Source organism: Schistocerca piceifrons, chromosome 1 (assembly GCF_021461385.2).
Source record: "Schistocerca piceifrons isolate TAMUIC-IGC-003096 chromosome 1, iqSchPice1.1, whole genome shotgun sequence".
NCBI lineage: Eukaryota > Metazoa > Arthropoda > Insecta > Orthoptera > Acrididae > Schistocerca > Schistocerca piceifrons.
In genome coordinates, this window is record NC_060138.1 from 170,897,897 (window position 1) to 170,920,383 (window position 22,487).

The window sequence follows — 22,487 nt, forward strand, 5'->3', positions numbered from 1 at the left end:
ATCAACCAAGAAACTTATTCTAACATCCTTGGAATCGACGTCGAAGGTTTCTTGGAGGTGGCAACCTTCGAATAATGGTCGAAGGTGGCAACGCGATCTTAACTGAGACACTTCAGCGATTGGCCATCCTGTAAATTTGAAATGCTTTGCTGATCAGTATCTCTGGTGCACAAGTGGTCATTAGTAGGATACTGTCAAATTTGAATGTTGAACTTCAGTAGTTTGAAGTAACTTCGTGATGAACTGCTTACTGAGTTGTTTAAGTCGCTTTCTATGAAATGGGCAATTCAGTCAGTGCATCAATTCAAGTGGTGTACACATTAATGTATTAATCATCGTGACATACGAAGTCACAAGTAAGACGACACACCTCCTTTTTCCACAATGAAGATAAACGAGAAGAATTTGGCCGCATTCGCTTCCTCTGCAACACCTGTGGATAGGGAAGGCTGGCTTGTGAAAAGGGGTGAAGTAAACAAAGGTTACCAAAAACGCTGGTTCGTTCTTAAAGGAAATTTATTGTTCTACTTCGAAAAACGCGGTGATAAAGATCCAGTTGGCGTGATTATTTTGGAGGGCTGTACCATAGGTATGCTCTTCCTGTTTACACACTAAGAAAAAATAAAAAGGTTGTATTTTGGCCTCCCTCTCCCCCTCCCGCCCACACACACCTCTCACATTATTATCCAGTGTAAAATAATTAGGTATCTCACGTTCAATATTTCCAAAAGAACTTCATTTCCAATAAAATAGCTGAAGTACAGTACATTGTGTGTAGTCAAACTAGTACAACACAAAGAGAGATCTTGCAGTTTCAAGTTTACATTCTGCTTAATCACAGAGTGCTACAAGCTGATAAAAAGTTATTCAATCTCACCATTGTTTATAGACCTGATTGGAATAAAAATGAATTTTTATTTTCCACGAAAGGCTAAATTAGTAAGTTGTACTTACAGGTACTGTGTTATGAATAATCTATACCAAAGTATGTACATATTGAAAAAATAATCATATATAATTATGAATTACAGTTAAATGTTTGTGTACACTGATTCCCTTATGAAAATAAAAAAAAAGGGTCAAGTGAGAAGGACATCTGGTACGTCAGTTTTTTGGATAATTGCACCATGAAAATGGCCTACTCTGCCAAATCAGCCATTGCAGTTGTGACCTCAGCTACATTTATTTATGTATATTATGTTTAAAATTAAAATGTGTTGCATGGAGACCATTCAGATTTGGCATGGCTTGGAAATATGGAGAAGTACATGTAATAAAGAATTGTGTAAACATATTTTGTTCGAAGTGTCAGAGATGTGCCAAAATTTCCTCCGTAATTTGAGAATACTGATTTTTCCTCTACATTACAAAGCATGTATATTGGCTGGAAACCGGCTGACTTTATTACATAATAATTTGCATGAAAATAAATACTGAGACAGTATAGTTTTGTTACATGATACAAGAAGAGAGATAATCTGCTGTTTGCCTTATTTATTGTAGTGTCTTCGGGGGGGGGGGGGGGGGAGGGAATTTTATCAGTGGATCACTGGAAGAGATCCTATAATTAGTTGCCTAGATAACGCACTTAAACAATGTAGTTTTCATGCAAAACAGATAAATTCTTTCGTAGTGTACCTGACTCTCGCATTATTTTCAGAGTTGGCTGAAGATGAAGATCAGTTTGGTTTCAAAATTGTGTTCCATGGTCCTGGAAATCGTAGTTATGTTCTTGGCGCAGAGTCTCAAGAGAGCATGGAGCAGTGGATGAAAGCACTGGCTTGTGCAAGCTATGATTACATGAAACTCATGGTTGCAGAATTACAAAGGCAACTGGATGAAATGGAAGGTAATAACTTACATGTACCACATGTCAACCTTATATTGGAGTGTGGTAGGTAGTAACTTACACATACCACATGTAATTCTTATGTAGGCGTGAGATTTGGAGCTACATCTTCTCCTCCATTTCATGTTTTTGGCTTTAAGCTCAATCCATCTCATCAAGATCTCACCACTCATTTTTATTTCTTTTTTTGCCTCAACATCCAGGTTATTGATATGCTAAAACTGCTTCAAATAGTTGTATTTGTTATACAGCATTTGCTCTATTACGTGTTTGACTTCAAGCAATGACCTTTAAAATAATATCAGTTTTGTCATCATGATTTTTGTATTCCTTCTTGTTACATTTATGAGGGGTCTTCAGTAAGTAATGCAGCACAATTTTTTTCCTGAAAGCAGGTTGGTTTTATTCAGGATTCCAGTACACCACATTATTCACCATTCCTTAGGCTATAAAAACCTATTTTTCTACATAATCTCCATTCAATATGATGGTCTTACACCACCTTGCTGGAAGGGTCTGTATGCCCATATGGTACCATTCTACTGGTTGACTTCAGAGCTAATGTCTTGCTGCATTAATAACTTCCCCATCATCCATGTACTCTTTCCACAGAGTGCATCCTTCATTGGGCCAAACAGATGGAACTCTGAAGTTGCAAGATCCGTGCTGTGGGGTGGATGAGAAACAACAGTCTAGACAAGTTTTGTGAACTCTTCTTAGGTGTGCAGACTTGTGTGAGGCCTTGCATTGTCATTTAGAAGGAGAAGTTTGTTTGCAGTTTTATGTGACAAACAAGATGAAGCTTTTTCTTCTATTACTTGATAGTAGCACAATACACTTTAGAGTTGATTGTTGCACTGGGAGAGAAAACATCAAAAGGAATTCTTTCAGGGTCCCAGAAGACCGTAGCCATGACTTTACTGGCTGAGGGTGCAGCTTTGGATTTTTTCTTCATAGAGGAACATGGATTGTCATTTTGTTTCTGGTTCAAACTGATGAGCCTGTTTCATTGCCTCTGACATAATTTAACAAAAAATTGTCATTATCAGCCTCATAACATGCAAGCCATTTTTCACGGGTCTTTCATTACTCCTTATCATCTTCCATTTGATAGCGTAGAAACCAGCAGGCACACACCTTCGATTATCCCAACTGGTGGGCAAATGTATCATCACTATCAACAGACGCCCAGTTGTGCAGTGAGGTGTGTTATTGTGATTTGTCGAACACTTTGAATGAGTGTGTCTGCATGTTCCAATATTGCAGGAGTCACAGCTGTGTGCAGTCAGCTGGTACGCACCAAGATCAGACTGGTTCGTGCAACCTTGTTGCTGTGATGACAGACATCCCCCCAGGGACTCTCAACTGTTTTGTATGTGCTTGGCACACATGTGGCCCTGCCTTAGAGTACTCCTTCATTTTCTGTGCTACATGTCTATCCTTCTCCTATTCTTTCTCTCCTCCCTTTGGGACCAGGTCTTGTGTACAATCGGGCAACCAAAACGTGTGAAAGTATGAGAAGACTTAGGTGCATTTCATTTTTGTCTCTCTCTCCTTTCTTGTTCAGACTTCTCGTGTCCTTGCTCTGCTTTGGCATTTTGTCTTTCGTCTTTGATGTGCATGCCTGAAGGCTTGCTCACACATTTGATGTGTAAAGGGCGACTGGATACTGCATAAGACCCAGCATCCAGGTCGACAGGTAGAGTTCGCGTGTACCCTCTGGTAAAGCCAAGGCCCAGGGAGTGGTGACTGCCTGATATGTTATCTTCCCAATTGCCAACTGGTCCCTCTGTCTGGAGTTTGGGAGGTGTGGCGTGAGGTGTAAACAATCAAATAAGGGAGCCCACAGAAGGAAGGAGCACGGTATCAGAGCTGCTGGCAATCATTAGCGGGATTCACTTGCAGTGAGTGCTCAACTCCATCAATGCAACATTTGTCTAATAAATGTAAATGGAATGAGACCAAAGACAAAACAAATCTTCCAGTTGCACCCCACTATCTTGTGGTTTCATTCACAGGAGGAGGTCAAAACTTCTCTGCAGAGTACCCGTTAGTCATTCAGAAAGGTGTGGATACAATTGCATATGCTCTAAAAGTCCTGCCCTCGCTTACGCAATGGAACTTGCTTCTAGAGACAGGCAGTGCGCCTTTAAAGACCAAAAACTGCTTATAGTTTTGCACCTCCACAGATACCGCATTCATGTAGAGACTCATTGAACACTGAATCCTTCACGTGGTGTCATAAACTTGGTTGCTTGATGGTATGACTGAGGGAGATATACAACATTATCTCTCTGATCAATGCGTACCCGCAGTACATCGGGTTATGAAGAGGGCTGATGCAGATTAGTGCCCATCCGCACCTTTTTGTTAATATTTGATTGAATGGAGCTCTCATCCAAAAACATGGCAGGCTACGAAGTCGTCAACTTCAGACCCTACATGCCAAACACATTGCATTGCTACCAATGTCAGTGTTATAACCATACTCAGAAGTCCTGTGAAAATGCTGCTGAAAGTTTAACTTGTAGCAAGTATGATTGTAATAGCAGCTGTAAGCCTGACCTATGTGAATATTGCATTGGAGAAGAACCATATTAGAAGATACAAGATATCTATCTTCTACGGGGCAGTTGGTTCAGTGGCTACCGAGTGCCAGATTTTGGATGGGTTACAAGGTTCTGAGGCTGGAGGTTCCTGTTCCATTATTTCTTCAGAGGTACCATTAACCTTCATGGGTCAATCATATGACTCCTGGGTGGAGAAGCAGCTGGTGATCTGCACTGGTGAAATGGAGGTCGGCTGGACAGAGGTGTCACTGTTGTAGAGACTCTCTTTGTTAGAGAAGGGGAAGAACATTTGTCTTTTACTTCTTAGAACATTTGCATTTGTCAGATGTGGACCAAGATATTTGCTGACTTTAGGTGCACAAAAATCATCACAGGAGTATTCCTTTCTAAATTTCTATTCTTCTGATTGCATCACAAGTGAACTCACCATTGTGGGTGAAGGTTTTGTGGTGTGTTGAGCAACTGTAGTGTGCAGAGATGAGGACATCACTTTAGCACTAGGTGATTTCACAACCGCAGCACTGAACTGGAGGTCGTAGGTCTGCGTGGCCATATCTTTTGTGGGTCGTGACATAGCAACAACAGTACTGTAACTGCCCGATAATGTATATAAGGCTTTTGGATAGCTAATATTTTGCAAGCAAAATTTCTTTTCTTTCACCCAGAGCTCCTCAACAGCTCACTAATCGAGGTATGCAGGGCATTTCTAAGATGAGGCGGCATGTTTGCCAGTGCAATTGATGCAGTGTGGAGGAGGAGGTGGGAAATTTCCTCATGAACATCCTTGCTACAAGTTAAACTTTCGGCAACATTTTCACAGGACTTCTGAGTATGGTTATAACACTGACATTGGTAGCAACGCAATGTGTTTGGCATGTAGGGTCTGAAGTTGAAGAAAGAAAATCACACCTTCAAGATGGCTTTGATGTCTTACAGTTTACTCCTGTAACTCCAACTCACAGGGAAGTCATGACACTCATTTGGTATGACGTCCATAACTAAACGGCATAACACACGGCTATAAGCTGTTGCTGCCCGTCTTTCATTTCCCAGTTATACCTTTTCACTTAGTAATATCTACATATCCCGTCATCTGATCTCAACAGGGCAGATGTACTGCAGCATTCTGCTCAGCTCCTTCAATCATTTTTGCTACTCTGCAACTTCAGTGACCATCATCCCATTTGTGGCTCTCTGAGAACCTGCCCAAGAGCTCTCTCCTGGTAGATATTATCAACCGGCTTATCGCATTTCTCTCAACACTGGTGAACACGCATTTCTTTTAAATTCCACACACACTTTCTTGCATATGGATCTCTCGTTCTGTAAGGCACAGCTTGCCCACCATCTAATGTGGTCTGTCCTTTCACTCACCTACTCAAGCGACCAATTGCCGTCCATAATTCTACTGCTAACTCATGTCCCTTCTGTGTGCAAGAGCAGCCTCCTGAAGCTGACTGGAGGCTCTGCTCTTCACTGGCACCTTCAGCAAACATATTCACAGCAGTTTTGATCAGGTAGGCCACCTTATGAATGTTGTTCTTACCACCGCAGAATGTTTCATCCCCTGAATCTCTTCCCTACTGCGACATGCCCCAGTCCCCTGATGGACTGAGGAATGCTGCGACGCAGTTCACGTGTGGAGATGTGCTCTCTGTGTATTTGAATGCAATCCCACAAAGGAGAACTGTATTCATTATAAACAGTTGCGCGCAAAGTGTCGTTGCATTATCAGCGATAACAAAAAGCTAGTTGGATCTCTTTTACTAAATCTTTTAACTGTTTTACTCCATCTTCTGTTGTTTCGGGTAACCTACATCGGGTTTCTGGAATCAAGGTACATCTCCTGATTCATGGTTTGACTGTAGCAAATGATGTCATTGTGGACCCTGTTGATACTTCCAACACCTTGGGTAGATATTTGGAGAGACCTCGAGCTCCCCTGGTTACCATCCTGTCTTCCTACCTCGTAAATGAGTGGAGGAAGCTTGGGAGATATATTTCCCCTCTCAGAATCGTGAATTCTGCAATACCATTTTTACTATTAGGGAGCTCGAACATGCTCTCACCTCATCATGATCCTCTGCTCCAGGCCTTTACAATATTCACATTCAGATGTTGCAGCACCTGTCTCTTGATGGCAAGCACTTTCTCCTTCATACTGTTAATCACATCTGGATGGACGGCTCATTTCCCAGATGTTGGCTTGAAGTAACTCTGTTCCCCGTACTCAAGTCTGCTAAGGACAAACATTATCTGTCCAGCTGCCACCCAATTTCCCTCACCAGGAGCATCTGCAATGTGATGGAACACATGATCAGTGGTCAGATGGTATTTTGTCTTGAGTCCTGGAATTTGCTAATGAATGCACAATGTGCAGTGCACAGTGCAACTGCTGTGCAGTTGATAATCTCATCACCTTGTCAACCCATGTTATGAACAATTTTCTGTGGAAATGCCAGACAGCAGCTCTGTTTTTTGATTTTGAAGAAGGCTTAAAATAACTGCTGGAGGACGGGCATCCTTTGTACAGTCACACATGGGGCTTCCAAGGCTGTCTGCCCTATTTTATTCAGGAGTTTTTGGAAGACCGGGTTTTCAAGGTTCATGTGGGTTCAGCTTTATTGAACACTTTTGTTCAGGAGGACTGGGCGCCTCAGGGCTCTGCTCAGGTGCCTTTGCTCATGGAGCATCAACAACGGCTTCCACTTTTTGGGATTACAGAAGTGTCCAATTCCACCCGTCTGCCTTGACCCATGACATCATCAATATGGTGAAAATAGCTATTCTAAGCTTCTCCAATATGGCGGCTATGACATCACTACATGCATGCAGCAACAGACACGAAAATACATATAAATAAGACAATAACATCTCACTCCAAAAAAACAATCACACTAAAGGGACAGCTGTGGGGAAATTGGGGGTTTTAGTGTGAGGACAAGATAAATATAATAGTAAAAAAAAAACCACACACACACACACACACACACACACACACACACACACACACACACACACACACACACACACACACACACCACGATCCCAAAACACAAAATGATGAACAAAAACAAAAAAATAACAAATTTACCACATTCTGCTGCAGGAATCAGACACTCCCCTTGACCTGTATATGTCAATCACAGGTTACGATATCAAAACACCAATACCTACAACTAGAACTATGAAAATTGGAATCTGGCATTTACCGTGACGCATATAGGTCAACCACAGATAACGATACCAAAACACCACCTACAACTATGAAAATGCGAATCGGCCATTTCCAGTGACATATAGATCAACCACAACCATTGATACTCAAAAAACCAACACCTATAACTACAAAAAATAAAAACCAAAACCATAACCTCAAAAATCCACAAATCAAACATCCCTACATACATTAAAACATGTTCAATACACGATAAATACACAAAACATCACAACTCGAGACGAATAGACCACAAAAAAAAAAAAAAAAAAAAAAAAAAAAAAAAAAAAATTGGCTACCACCAGCAAATTCTGGCACTGCAAACTAGACCAGCCAGCCCAACCTCAACCTGCCCCCTCCCGCCACACACACACACACACACACACACACACACACACACACACACACACACACACACACACACACAAACGTCTTACCACACTACAAACAACAAACCAATAATACCTAATGGAAACAGCAAACACACAAACTAACAAAAAATTGATAACTCATTGATAAAACTTCCAAACCTTATGTTTCAAGTTACAAACACAGCCACCACCGACTTCACACATCCAAGACCAAGGCTCAAATAAACCCAATACAACTCATTATACTCAGCACATACACACACATACCACCAGAGGGCACCATGAAACACAAGACGACATCTAAAAACACAACCAACTCATAAACACTGTGACTTAATGACGTCACACACAACAACACCCTTATGTCATGGGTCAAAGCAGACGGGTGGAATCTGACACTTCCATTGACCCCACTTTTTCAGCAAAAAAACTGTCTGTCTGAATTTATGGTGGATCGGAAGATCCTCCTCCATTAGTACCAGTCCCTTGTCTATTCAAAAATGGACTCTGGATGTCTTGTTCACTTATCTCCACAACTGTCTATTTTATACCATCTCAACACAATCTACCATCAAGGTGTACGTTTGGCCACTGGAGCTTTCTACACTAGCCCAGTTATGGGTATCTGTGAAGTTGTTGCCAAACTATCCCTGTCATAGCGTTATGATTATCTACTCAGCATGTGCCGCCTGTCCTCTGTGCCCAACCATCCATCCTGTCCATCTTTTTTTTGAGAACTCCCTTGACTGCTAACATGGGGTAAACACAACTTCTTTGTTGCCTCCCAGAGTTGGTTTCTGTATACTGAATCAAAAGCTTAACCTTACATTACGTATCACATTCCCAATGAGTGAGAGCCCTTCACTGTCCTGGCTTCGTGCAGAGATCCGCATTCATCTTGGACTAATTCACTTCAGAAAGCCATTACCCTAGATTCGACATATCCCTGTAAGTTTCTCAAACTTTGCGCGCAGCTTGGAGACAGCACCTTCATCAATACTGATGGCTCTAAGATGGCTCGAGTTACAAACACTGCCACCGACGACTTCACACATCCAAGACCAAGGCTCAAATAAACCCAATACAACACATTATACTCAGCACATACACACATATACCACCAGAGGGCACCACGAAACACAAGACAACATCTACAAACACAACCAACTCATAAACACCATGCCGTAATGACGTCACACACGACAACACCCTTGGTGTCGGATGCACCTTTGTCATTGGCAACAAACATTTTTGATACTGGCTTCTAGAACAGTGCTTAATTTTTTTTTAACTGCAGAGCTTTCCACACTTTATCAGGTCACCAAGTACATCCAATGACAAAGGCTTCGCAGTTGTGTATTATGCTCTGATTCACTTAGTGACCTCCAGAGCCTCTGTGAGCTTTACACATACTGCTCTCCGGTTCAATGAATCCAAGAATGCCTCCATTTGCTTACTGATGATGGGATCAATGTGGTGTTCATGTGGGTCCTGCTCATGTCAGAATGTCGGGGGATGAAACTGCTGCTGCCAAGGCTGCAGTCTGACTACCTAGGTCTCTTAGCTGTTCTGTCCCTTCAGATGATCTCTGTGTTGCTGCATGTATGAACATTGTGTCACTCAGGTATAAACACTGATCTTCACTATCTAGGAGCAAAATGTGGGAAGTTAAACACCTCCCAATGGGCTGGACAACTTCCTTTTGCCCCTCTCATTGCAAGGAGATACTTTCAGCTAGGCTGTGTATTGGACACTGTCATTTCAGTCATTGTTATTTATTAAGTGGAGACTCCATACCACTCTGTGCTTATTGCAATCAGCCATTGATAGTGCGCCATTTTCTGACCCAGTGCCTATTTTATAACCTTTTATGTTTTAATGTATATTTGCCATCTGAGTTATCTGATATTTTAACAGATACAGCACGAGGTGTAGATCGTGTTTTATGAGGGTTGTCCATAAAATAAGGTTTCAAGGACCTGCAGTTGTGAGGGACACTGTTATGCAGTATCTGGCCATCCTGTCATGTAGCTTGGTTCCCAATTTCCCACCCCGGCAAGCTGTCTGTGACACTCAATCTTGGCTTGGCAGTCAATAAAGATCTAGCTCCCACTTGCTTTTCATGTCGGGTGTGAATTAATGCTACTGTGAAAAGTTGAAGGACCTTCACCGTGCAATCCAAAACAAGAGTCGAGGCATGCTCATGAAGGCAGTGCATTTCCATCCGGACAACACTTGTCCGCACATTGCCCACGTCACAGCCAATCTCGTCAACAAATTTGGATGGGATACTGTAACAGTTGTATACATGGAAGAACCCTGGAGATACTAAAAGGCATCAGATAGATTATATAATGGTAAGACAGAGATTTAGGAACCAGGTTTTAAATTGTAAGACATATCCAGGGGCAGATGTGGACTCTGACCACAATCTATTGGTTATGACCTGTAGATTAAAACTGATGAAACTGCAAAAAGGTGGGAATTTAAGGAGATGGGACCTGGATAAACTGAAAGAACCAGAGGTTGTACAGAGTTTCAGGGAGAGCATAAGGGAACAGTTGACAGTAATGGGGGGAAGAAATACAGTAGAAGAAGAATGGGTAGCTCTGAGGGATGAAGTAGTGAAGGCAGCAGAGGATCAAGTAGGTAAAAAGAAGAGGGTTAGTAGAAATCCTTGGGTAACAGAAGAAATATTGAATTTAATTGATGAAAGGAGAAAATATAAAAATGCAGTAAATGAAGCAGGCAAAAAGGAATACAAACGTCTCAAAAATGAGATCGACAGGAAGTGCAAAATGGCTAAGCAGGGATGGCTACAGGACAAATGTAAAGATGTAGAGGCTTATCTCACTAGGGGTAAGATAGATACTGCCTACAGGAAAATTAAAGAGACCTTTGGAGATAAGAGAACCACATGTATGAACATCAAGAGCTCAGATGGAAACCCAGTTCTAAGCAAAGAAGGGAAAGCAGAAAGGTGGAAGGAGTATATAGAGGATCTATACAAGGGCGATGCACTTGAGGACAATATTATGGAAATGGAAGAGGATGTAGATGAAGATGAAATGGGAGATACGATACTGCGTGAAGAGTTTGACAGAGCACTGAAGGACCTGAGTCGAAACAAGGCCCCGGGAGTAGACAACATTCCATTGGAACTACTGACGGCCTTGGGAGAGCCAGTCCTGACAAAACTCTACCATCTGGTGAGCAAGATGTATGAAACAGGCGAAATACCCTCAGACTTCAAGAAGAATATAATAATTCCAATCCCAAAAAAAGCAGGTGTTGACAGATGTGAAAATTACCGAACAATCAGTTTAATAAGCCACAGCTGCAAAGTACTAACACGAATTCTTTACAGACGAATGGGAAAACTAGTGGAAACCGACCTAGGGGAAGATCAGTTTGGATTCCGTAGAAATACTGGAACACGTGAGGGAATACTGACCTTACGACTTATCTTAGAAGAAAGATTAAGGAAAGGCAAACCTACGTTTCTAGCATTTCTAGACTTAGAGAAAGCTTTTGACAATGTTGACTGGAATACTCTTTCAAATTCTAAAGGTGGCAGGGGTAAAATACAGGGAGAGAAAGGCTATTTACAACTTGTACAGAAACCAGATGGCAGTTATAAGAGTTGAGGGACATGAAAGGGAAGCAGTGGTTGGGAAGGGAGTAAGACAGGGTTGTAGCCTCTCCCCGATGTTATTCAATCTCTATATTGAGCAAGCAGTAAAGGAAACAAAAGAAAAATTTGGAGTAGGTATTAAAATCCATGGAGAAGAAATAAAAACTTTGAGGTTCACCGATGACATTGTAATTCTGTCAGAGACAGCAAAGGACTTGGAAGAGCAGTTGAACGGAATGGATGGTGTCTTGAAGGGAGGATATAAGATGAACATCAACAAAAGCAAAACGAGGATAATGGAATGTAGTCGTATTAAGTCGGGTGATGCTGAGGGTATTAGATTAGGAAATGAGACACTTAAAGTAGTAAAGGAGTTTTGCTATTTGGGGAGCAAAATAACTGATGATGGACAAAGTAGAGAGGATATAAAATGTAGACTGGCAATGGCAAGGAAAGCGTTTCTGAAGAAGAGAAATTTGTTAACATCGAGTATAGATTTAAGTGTCAGGAAGTTATTTCTGAAAGTATTTGTATGGAGTGTAGCCATGTATGGAAGTGAAACATGGACGGTAAATAGTTTGAACAAGAAGAGAATAGAAGCTTTTGAAATGTGGTGCTACAGAAGAATGCTGAAGATTAGATGGGTAGATCACATAACTAATGAGGAAGTATTGATAGGATTGGGGAGAAGAGAAGTTTGTGGCACAACTTGACCAGAAGAAGGGATCGGTTGGTAGGACATGTTTTGAGGCATCAAGGGATCACCAATTTAGTATTGGAGGGCAGCGTGGAGGGTAAAAATCATAGGGGGAGACCAAGAGATGAATACACTAAGCAGATTCAGAAGGATGTAGGTTGCAGTAGGTACTGGGAGATGAAGAAGCTTGCACAGGATAGAGTAGCATGGAGAGCTGCATCAAACCAGTCTCAGGACTGAAGACCACAACAACAACAACAACAACAACTGTAACACACCTGTCCTACAGCTCAGACATAGCCCCTAGTGACTTCCGTCTCTTCCCTGAAACAAGGAAACACCTGAGTGGATGCATTTCACAAACAGAGAAGAGCTGAAATTAGATGTTTTAAGCTTATGCCTGCATCATAGAACCCTACCACCATTTGGTGAAGGTAGCTTAAAACCTACCTTTGTGGAATGGCAGGAGAGTTCTGCAATGCAGGCATACATACAATGGTACACCGCACCCAAAGATGCATTTATCTCGACGGCAATTATGTCAAAAAATAAGTAAAAGCCAAGCTTTCCACACATGTATTATTCAGTGCCAATAAACATGCTTTTCATTGCGAAAAATAATTGGGAATATTATTTTACAGACAATTCTCGTAATTTTTATTCACAGTAGTAATATGGTGAAGGAAATTTAATTTTCAGCCTTTTGAGCAACCTCTTCAGTGGGGAAGTGATTGTTTTTTAGCTATCCTAAACTGTAGGCTCTGAATATTATTGACTTCAGATTCATTCAGTAATTGGCCATTTTAAATTATGACGTGGGCTCTTATGACCTCAGCTGTTTTGCACCCTGAAGAAGCAGCAGCAGCAGCAGCATGATGACAGGCACCTCACCCAACTACTCGCCATGCTTTTGTTCACTGCCAGGTCTCCTCAGACAATCTGCAAGCACCTGCGAATATCTGCGAAGCTCTGGTTTTCTGCCAAAAGAAACTCAATGACACCTCTCTGCTTGGAACACACCTCCGTTTCACATGTCATTTTGAAGGCTATGTATAGTGCTGCTACCTGTTGGAACTTCATGAAACTGTAGGGGAAGCAGGAATACTCCATTATGTCCTGAACAAATTCCACATTTTTTCAACCGAAATAAGCCAAAAAAATAATGTGTTACATTACTTACTGATGTGCCTTGTAGTACCTCAAAATTCTGCATATGACTTGCTAATTTTACATTGAAAGCAATTCTCAGAGACAGTTTCCACTTCTAAGGCACTCATCTATTCCAAGTTTTAACAACTTATAATTGAAAAGAATGGTGGAATGTCCCCGTTGTCTGCTCTACGAGATACTTATATGTTGTCAGCCAAGAATTATATTGGTGTTTTTCTCAGTCAAACATTTTGTTATTATTATTATTATTATTATTGATGATGATTATTCAAAATAGGCTTGAGTACAAATCAGTGAACAGCTGTTTCTTGACATTCTTTTCTTGTCAGTGGCCACAGCATTCGGTTGGCTTAATGAAGTTAGACATAAAGAATGCTAGCAAACTAAAAGCTTGAAATTTCTTACTTGCAAATGGACACACAGTGACAGTTACACTTTAGGATGATTTGGGGGTAATTGGAGGGTCAAATGCCACAGTGGTGCACTGGCTCAAGTAAATGCAACGCTGAGGGCACCACCGAACCATAAACCAGACTCCCATAGTCAAGGCGGGATTGAACAAGGGCTCTGTATAGCTGCAGCAGCGTAGGGCTATCTGCACCCCGGTTGGTGTTGTTCAGGCAACGGAGGGCATTGAGGTGCTGCCAGCACTTCCGCTTAAGCTAATGAAGGTGAGGAAGCCAAGTCAATTGGACATCGAAAACCAGTGCTAAAAATCGATACGTCTCCACTACAGTGAGGGGATTGTCAGTAAGGTAAAGTTCTGGTTCCAGATGAACGGTACGACGCCAACAGAAGTGCAGAACACACGACTATGTGGCCAAAAACTCCAAGCCGTGGGCTACATCCCATGACTGCGCCTTGTGGATGGCTCCATGTAGGCGCCGCTCAGCAACACCAGTACTGGTGGAGCAACACGAAATGCAGAAGTCGTCTGCATACAGAGAGGGTGAGACGGACGGCCCTACAGCTGCTGCTAGACCATTAATGGCCACTAAAAATAGATACACATGCAATACAGAGCCCTGCGGGACCTCATTCTCCTGGATAGGAGGGAAACTATGAGAGGCACCAACTTGGACACGGAAAGTAAAAAGTGACAGGAAATTCTGGATAAAAATCAGGAGCTGGCTTAGGATACCCCACTCCTATAATGTGCCAAGGATATGATGGCGGCAGGTGGTGTCATATGCTTTTCGTAAATAAAAAAAGACGGCAACAAGGTGTTTGCGTCTGGAAAAGGCTGTTTGGATGCCAGACTCGAGGGACACAGGTTATCAGGGTGTACGATTGTGGTTTGCGTCCGGTCTCTTCGGCTCATATATGTATACCCCCGTGGTGTACCTTCAGCTGGATTTGGCACAAGGCCCGAAAGACTCATACCCTCCTGAGGCCCTCCGCCAATGCTTTCTTTCCATCCTTGCCGCATTTCACGGCTCTGACATACTCTATACCGACGGCTTGATGGTTGCTGGTCGAGTTGGTTATGCTTTTACTCTTGGGGATCGATCTGAACAATGCTCATTGCTGGATGGCTGCAGTGTTTTCACTGCAGAGCTGGTAGCCATCTCTCGCACTCTAGAGTATATCCCCGCTCCTGCTCAGGTGAGTCTTTTGTCATCTGTAGTGACTCTCTGAGCAGTTTATCAGCTATTGACCAGTGTTTTCCTCACTCTCGTCTGGTGATGGCTATCCAGGAGTCCATCCATACACTTGCCTGTTGTGGCCGCTCTGTGGTTTTTGTGTGAACCCTAGGTCATGTCGGCATCCTGGGTAATGAACATGTTGACAGACTGGCCAAACAGGCTATCAGTGTTCGGAATGTGATCTCCAGTCAGTCTCACGGCAGAAAGTCCTGGGTACCTAGGGTGATGAATGGCACACCCCACCTTCACCCAACAAACTTCGGGTCATCAAGGAGACTATAGGTGTGTGGTACTCCTCCATGCGAGCCTCTCTCAAGGACTCAGTTATTCTCTGCCAGCTTCGCATTGGCCACACCTGGCTGATGCACAGCCATTTATTGCGCCGTGAGAACCCACCTTTGTGTCGCTGTGGATCAGTGTTGACAGTAGTCCACATCTTGTTGGACTGTCCGCTTGTAGCTGCGCTCAGGCAGACGTTTGTGCTGCCTAGTACACTCCCGCACTTTTAACAGATGATGCTGCAATGGCAGGCTTAGTTTTAGGTTTTATTCGGGCAGGGGGCTTTTATCGTTGAATCTGAGGGTTTGTGTCTTTTGTTTGTTGACTCTGGCCTTTGGCTTACAGTTTTCGATTGGGGATTTTAGTGTCTCTCTTGGTGGCTGGCTTTTCCATTTTTGTTTCCAAGGTCTTTGTCTTTCTTGTACTGTGTCATCCCTTGTCCTCTCCGTTGCTTGTTTTTATTCATTGTGGATGTTTCACGGTCGTGGAAAAAGGGACCGATGACCTTTGAAGTCTGGTCCCTTCAACCCCACAAACCAACCATCCTAAAGGAAGGAAAACTAGATAGTCTAAATCTTTACAGAGAATGCAGAACGAACGCAAAGAGAACAGTTGTGATGAATGCACAAAGGTATCCTGACAGACATTGTCCAACAAGAGTGACAGTTTAGCTAATGTGCAAATAATTGTTATAGGAATGGCATTGGAATAATATGCAAATGTTAATGAGCAAGCCTACAATGAGTGGAGTGAAATGATATTTTGGGAGCTGTTTCTCATTATTCACATAGAGAAATTCCCCTCAGGTGTCTCACGGTTCTTTTGTGAGTTTGAGCATGGCACTCATGGGGCCCCGAGCTATTGCAGCCCCTACTTCCTTACCAGGCTGCGTTTTGTTCCCCTGCCCCTCCGTCCCCATCCTCACTCCTTGCCCGCTGCCTCCTCCTTTCCCTCACTTGGTGTTGTTACTTATGTCAACCTGGTTATCCACATTGTTCTCTGTATTCCTGTGGTTTTGTTCTCCTCACCCTTTTTTTTTTTCTCCAGCTTGGCATTTTTGTGCCCTCTTTGGATTTTGACCATGACTTCTAAATTTTCTCCCTGTAATTTAAGCGATTTGGGGAAGAATTCCTTCCTAGCGTCATTGGTTGGATTCCTCTCCCCCCTTCCTTCCCCACCATAGCCTCTCTCTGCCCCACGAGGTCATCAGCACTTGTTGTCAGTCCGTGTGGTAGGGCTGTTATTATTCATATGGCTGAGCCCCCTGACAACACAGGGATCACACTTCTGATAATGAGCTGTTGCCTCCACATATATGCGTAGGAGTGGTTGTTTGTCATTCTGGAGTAACGGCCACCGTGCCAGACGGCCCTTGCTGTGGCTGGGTGGTGCCCTTGGGATATCCCCTGATCTGAGTGGGTCATATCAGGGCAGATGCTTGGCATGTGCAAAGTATCAGGCTCCAAAAATCTGGTCGTTCTTCTACAGCCATCTCTTCAGTTGGTAACGGATCACTGAATACTGCTTCTTGTGAGCTTATGGCCTTTCCATCCGTGGCTACACTCTGGGAAGAGGTCCAAGCTCGCCATCTTGGAGTGAAATATTTTCCCCGCTACCTGGTCTGTACTAGGATGGACAGGAACACATCCACTGCCACAAAGCCATTATTTTATGTGGAAAATATCAAAGACAAGTTGGGTGAAGAGGAGACTCTCAGCAAGATGCGGTCAGGTTCCCTGTTGATCAAAACTACTACTGCCACCCAGTCACCAGCTCTTCATGCTTGTGATCATTTTGGCAATGTCCTAGTGTCCATTACACCTCACCAGTCTTTGAACGTGGTTCAGGGAGTCATTTTTCATACAGACCTCATCCTTCAAACTGATGAAAAACTTGGGACCAATGACCTCGCTGTTTGGTCCCCTGCCCCAAATTAACCAACCAACTTGATGCAGAACTCTGGGCTAATGTGGAATGATGGTGCATTTCCCATTTTGTTCAGCGTTTGCAGAAAGGTCTTTAGGGCAATCGCACTGATACCGGTGCCTTTATTCTGGCTTTTGAGGGAGATAGCCTCTTAGAGAAGGTCAAGGTGATGAGTTATTGGTGTGACATGAAGCTGTACATCCACCACCCATGATGTGCTTTTGGTGCTTGACTTTCAGGCACATGTCTTTCTGATGTATGGTGGGCCCTCCATGTGGTGACTGTGGACACCTACTCCATGAGGGGAGCCCTTGTGTTCTGTCACTCCTACGTGTTAATTGTCACTCACCAGATTGCTTATGAGAAAGAAAGTAAAATAAAATGAGAATAGGTCCCTGGGTCCTTTGTCTTACACTAACACTTATAAGAAATTTGACTGACCTCATGCTCTGTCAGTAACTTCTACTTTTGTCTCTGTTACGTCCATTCCCCCTCCTCCCTCTTCCTTAACACAGTACCATCCCCCTCTCCTCTCCTTCTCTCCTGCAGTTTTCACACCCTCCCCTCTGGGTGCTGCTCCCCTACCAGCCGAAGAAGTATCCCCTTCTTTGGTGCCTGCCGGTGGTGAGGCTCCCTCTCAGGATCCCTCCCCCTGGCATCTCTCAGGCTGGAGGCCTGCTATCACAGCTCAGTCACAGGGCAGTCTGTGTGCCCGAGGTTACGTGCCCTCTTTTGGTTCTGGATCTTATAGAAACCTGCTCACCCTCTGTGTCCTGCCCTCTTCAACCTATGAAAGAGGAGGAGGAGAAGGAGAAGAAGGCAGAGGATAAGTGCCCCCCACAGTGCCCTGGAGATCCATCTCCCCCCTTGCAACGTGTGTAGGACCTCTTCTTTATGGATGTCATCCTGTCCTTATTGGTGACGGATGATGACCTGACAGCGTGATTGGCTCCAGTCCCTTTGCCTTCCATTTGGATACCTAGTCTGTGCTTACTCAGTGGAAGTGTACCACTGTCACCTCCTTATTGCCTTTTACTCAGCAGCTTGTGGCGTTCTCCAGCAATCTCATTTTACTGGTACTCGCTCACCACCTCTTGTGGGTTCTATGCTTTCTGTCAGAACCGCATTAACCTCCTGAGGGCTTCTGGTGCTGCCTGCACATTAGTCTTTGCGGATATTGTTAGTACATGGATCCCACTTTGTATCCCATTGGAAACAGTTGCCATCCAGGTTCACTTGGATTCTGTGGTCATAGTTTGCAGTCTCTATCTTCCTCCTGACAGGACACACACATCTGCTGCCCTAACTGCTCTCTTTCAACAACTCTCCCTCTCTTTCTCCTTCTTGGCAAATTTAATGCCCATTACCCTCTGTGGGGCAGTGCTTTTTCATCTAGTCAGGGGCTCCTAATTGACCAATCTCTTATTTCTTGCAGACCAAGACCTGTGCCTTCTTAATGATGGTTTCCCCTACTCATTTTTGTGCCACATATGGCACTTTCTCTGCATTTGACCTTTTTTTCTTTTCTTTCCCACTTCTTCCTTCCTTACACTGGTCATCACACAATGAACTTTTCCATGACTCTCACGTTCCCTTCCCACCTCCTGATGACCAGGTTACACTGCTGGTCTTTCCATCGGCTGATTGGCTTATAAATATCTCCCTGGTCATGTTTCCACCTTCTTTGTGAGGTTGTATTGATGCAGTCATCAGTGATATGTCCAATACAGTAGTCCGCACTGCTGGCATTGCCATTCCCCATTTGACAGGCCATGTTCACCATCAGCCAGTTGCATAGTGGAGGACGGCCATTGCCACCATTATCTGTAATCGTTGTCACACAGCCATTGCCACAATTATCTGTGGTCATCATCACACCTTGCAACAATTGGAAACTGTAGTTTGGCAAGCCTTTTCTCAGTGCCGCCATCTTGTCATAGTTTTCTACAGTCTTCGTAAGGCCTGCGACACAGCTTGGCGCCATATCATCCCTCCGTATGCTCCACAAGTGGGGTCTTCGAGGCCCTCTCCTGATTTTTATTAGCTAGTTTCTGTCCCATCAGTCAGTCAGAGTCCAGATTGGCACTGTTCTCACTTCTCTGTGGACCCAGGAGAATGGCATTCCATAGGGGTCCATATTAAGTGTCTTTTTTTCTCATCATTATTAATGGCTTCTGCCAAGCAATTGTTCACCCCTGCTCTGTATGTGGATGATTTCTATGTTTGGGTTAGTTCCCACTCAGTGGCCTCTGCAGGACCACGGTTCCAGCGTGCCATCCGGTGTGCTTCCACGTGGACACTCTCGCACATTTTCAGTTCCCTCCCCTTAAGTCAAGGATGTTGCATCTCTGTCGCCGTACTACGGTCCATCCCGATCTGGAGCTCTACTTCGACGTCCAATGCCTGTCCTTAGCTTACTTGGTTGCCCCCTATCCATCATCTGAAGGTTGGCTGTTTTCGTAAACTGAATGTTCTTCACATCCTTGTCCACACCTCCTGTGGCTCAGATCCTCCAACCCTTCTCCATCTTTATCGGGCATTAGTTCTGTCTCATACGGACTATGTTTGTCAAGTTTATAGATCAGCTATTCTTTCCACACTGCTCCTCTGGGGGGCCCAGTTCACCATCATGGTATCTGTTTAGTCACCAGTGCCTTTCACACTAGTCCATTCAATGATGGTCTTCTTGTTGACACTGGGATCCCTCCCCTTTCAACTCGTTGGTTCTGGCTCCTATTTCCTATGCCATCACTATCCTTCAATTGCTTCAATTGGAAACTGCAGTTTGGCAGTTTCACCTGCTTACCCCTCCTATTCCTTCTGTGGCTTTGGGTGTCACCAGCCCTCTGCCCACCCTTGGGTGGGTTTACCGGTTGGGCTCTGCCTTGCTTCTCTCCGCCATGACTTCTATCTTCCCTCCTTGTCCTCTTCCTCACATTCTCTCACAATGCCCCCCCTCCCCCTCCCCTCCTCCTCCATCTCCCCCTCCCCCCTGGCTAGTTCCTTGGCCCCAGATGGATGGATTTCTTTAGGGCCAGAAGCCTCCATTGCTCTAGTGGTGTCCCATCGTTTGTTCCCAATACTCTTACGGGAGTTTCAGGATGCCATTATTTTTACACGGATGGCCTAAATCCACCACTCATATGGGATGTGCCTTCTCATCTACTGTTGGTATGGAACACCATCTCTTGCCTGCCGTGTGTGGGGCTTTACTGTCGAATTGATGGCTATCTATCGGCTTCTCTGCTTCATTAAACAGTCCTCACTCACCAAAGTTTTGTGATGTATGGACTCAACAAGTGGCCTCCAGGCTATCGCCTTGAGTTTTTCCCACCAACCCTTTGTTTCTGCCATCCACGACCTTGTTGCTGATCTTGGTTGTGCTGCTTGGTTGATTGATTTGCTTTGGATTCCTGGTCATCTAGGTATCCTGAGTAATGAACTTGCTTATCCTCTGGAATGGAGAGGGGGGGGGGGGGCACCTACTCCCTGTTCTCCATGTCCCCTCCGGGCGCAGATTTGCGGCTTTACATTAAATTCCTTTATGCTCAATTGTAGGCCAACTGTTGAGAGGCTACGTCCCTGTCTAATAAACTTTGCACAATTGAGGAGACTCCCACCACAAGGCATTCTTGCATCTGCCTCTCCCGGTGGGAATCTACCATCCTCGTACTGGCCATACTATTTTGACCCGTGTGTTTTTATTCAACAGTGAGCATGCAAACACGCTTTGTCACTTCACCAGAGGAGTGGCACAAGTGGTGTGGAATTCTGGTGCTCGGTTTTGATGCAACATGAGGACAATAAGTTTTTACCTTCAAAGAATTCTGCTTCCCAATGAAGCTACTTTTGCAAGTCATGGAAAGCGAAATGTAAGAAACACAGGGTGAAAAGAAATAACAGGCCAATTGTTTATTACAGACAAACTATAAAAGATAAACACATTGCGCATGTTACTGGGTAGAGGAAGGTTCAAAGAGCTGCGCTGTTATTTGTTTGTTGCAACATGGTGACCACATCACAAGAGAAACTGTTTTGTGTGTTGGAATTTGCACGAAGTCAGTCGTTCAAGTGCAGCATGCATTCTGCCATCAATTCAGCAAGAAGCTGCCTCTGCACAAGCAGATTTATGACTGGCATAGAAAAATCCGTGGAATTTGGTGGCATATGCAAAGGGAAGAGCACTGGTCAGCCACACGTCTGATGAAAATCTTGAGTGTATCTGAGATGCATTCACACAGAGCCTTCAGAAGTCCACAAGACAGACATGCCATGAACTTAAACTCCCTGAAATGTCTGATGTGTTCTTAAACAACACCTGCATATGAAGTCTCACAAGAAGTTGCAGTTACTGCAGCAGTTGCATCCCAGCAACATGACAGAAGGTATGAATTTTGCATTTCAGTTCTCCAAGATATGGCAGAGAACACTTTTTCCGAATGACTCATATATCAGGTAAAGTAAACCACCATAACATAAGAATTTGGGGGTCACAAAACCCTGGCATTGCTGTTGAACATGAGAGACTAACTGAAACAGATGATGTTTTGTGCTGTGGACCTATCTTTTTTGTAGAGGTATGTGATACCTGGAGATGCTGCAAAATTGGTTGTTTCCTCAACTTCACAAAGATTTGATTTCATTCTTATTCATGATGGCACCTAGCCTCTGTTTCACCTTGGAGGGCAGCATTATGTTAAGAAGTCCATCCCACAATATTGGATTGGAAGAGGTGGGCAACAAGATCTTGTTAGTTGTTTTTGGCCTCCCAGATTACCAGACCTTGCACCTTGTGATTTTTTTCTGTGACAGTACATAAAAGACACAGTTTTTGTGCCACATATGGCAGCTGCCCTTCAAGATCTGTGAAACTGAATTGCTGAAGCTGCTGTTTCAATAAAAAGGGACCTGTTGATTCATACGTGGCATTAAATGCATTATTGTCTTGGTATTTCTCAAGCAATACATGTTGCTCATGTTGAGTGTATGCTATAGTGTCTGTCTGAATGTAAAACTTCAAAACTTCCTCTATCCAGTAACATGCAAATTTGTTTCTCTCCTTCGCAATTTGTCTGTAAGAAACAACTTAAATCTTTTCTTTTTTTCTTTAGTTGCCCTGCACATATTA

General features: G+C 43.6%; 1 protein-coding gene across 1 annotated transcript in view; it reads left to right on the forward strand.

Moving 5' to 3' along the window:
• The first annotated feature begins 162 nt into the window (after positions 1 to 162).
• LOC124805554 (sesquipedalian-1-like) overlaps positions 163 to 22,487 on the forward strand; it is a 34,534-nt gene continuing 12,209 nt past the window's right edge. The window contains exons 1-2 of the mRNA XM_047266124.1: positions 163 to 589; positions 1,661 to 1,849. Coding sequence (XP_047122080.1) covers positions 385 to 589; positions 1,661 to 1,849 — 394 coding nt within the window. The 5' untranslated portion in view covers positions 163 to 384. The remainder of the gene's footprint in view (positions 590 to 1,660; positions 1,850 to 22,487) is intronic.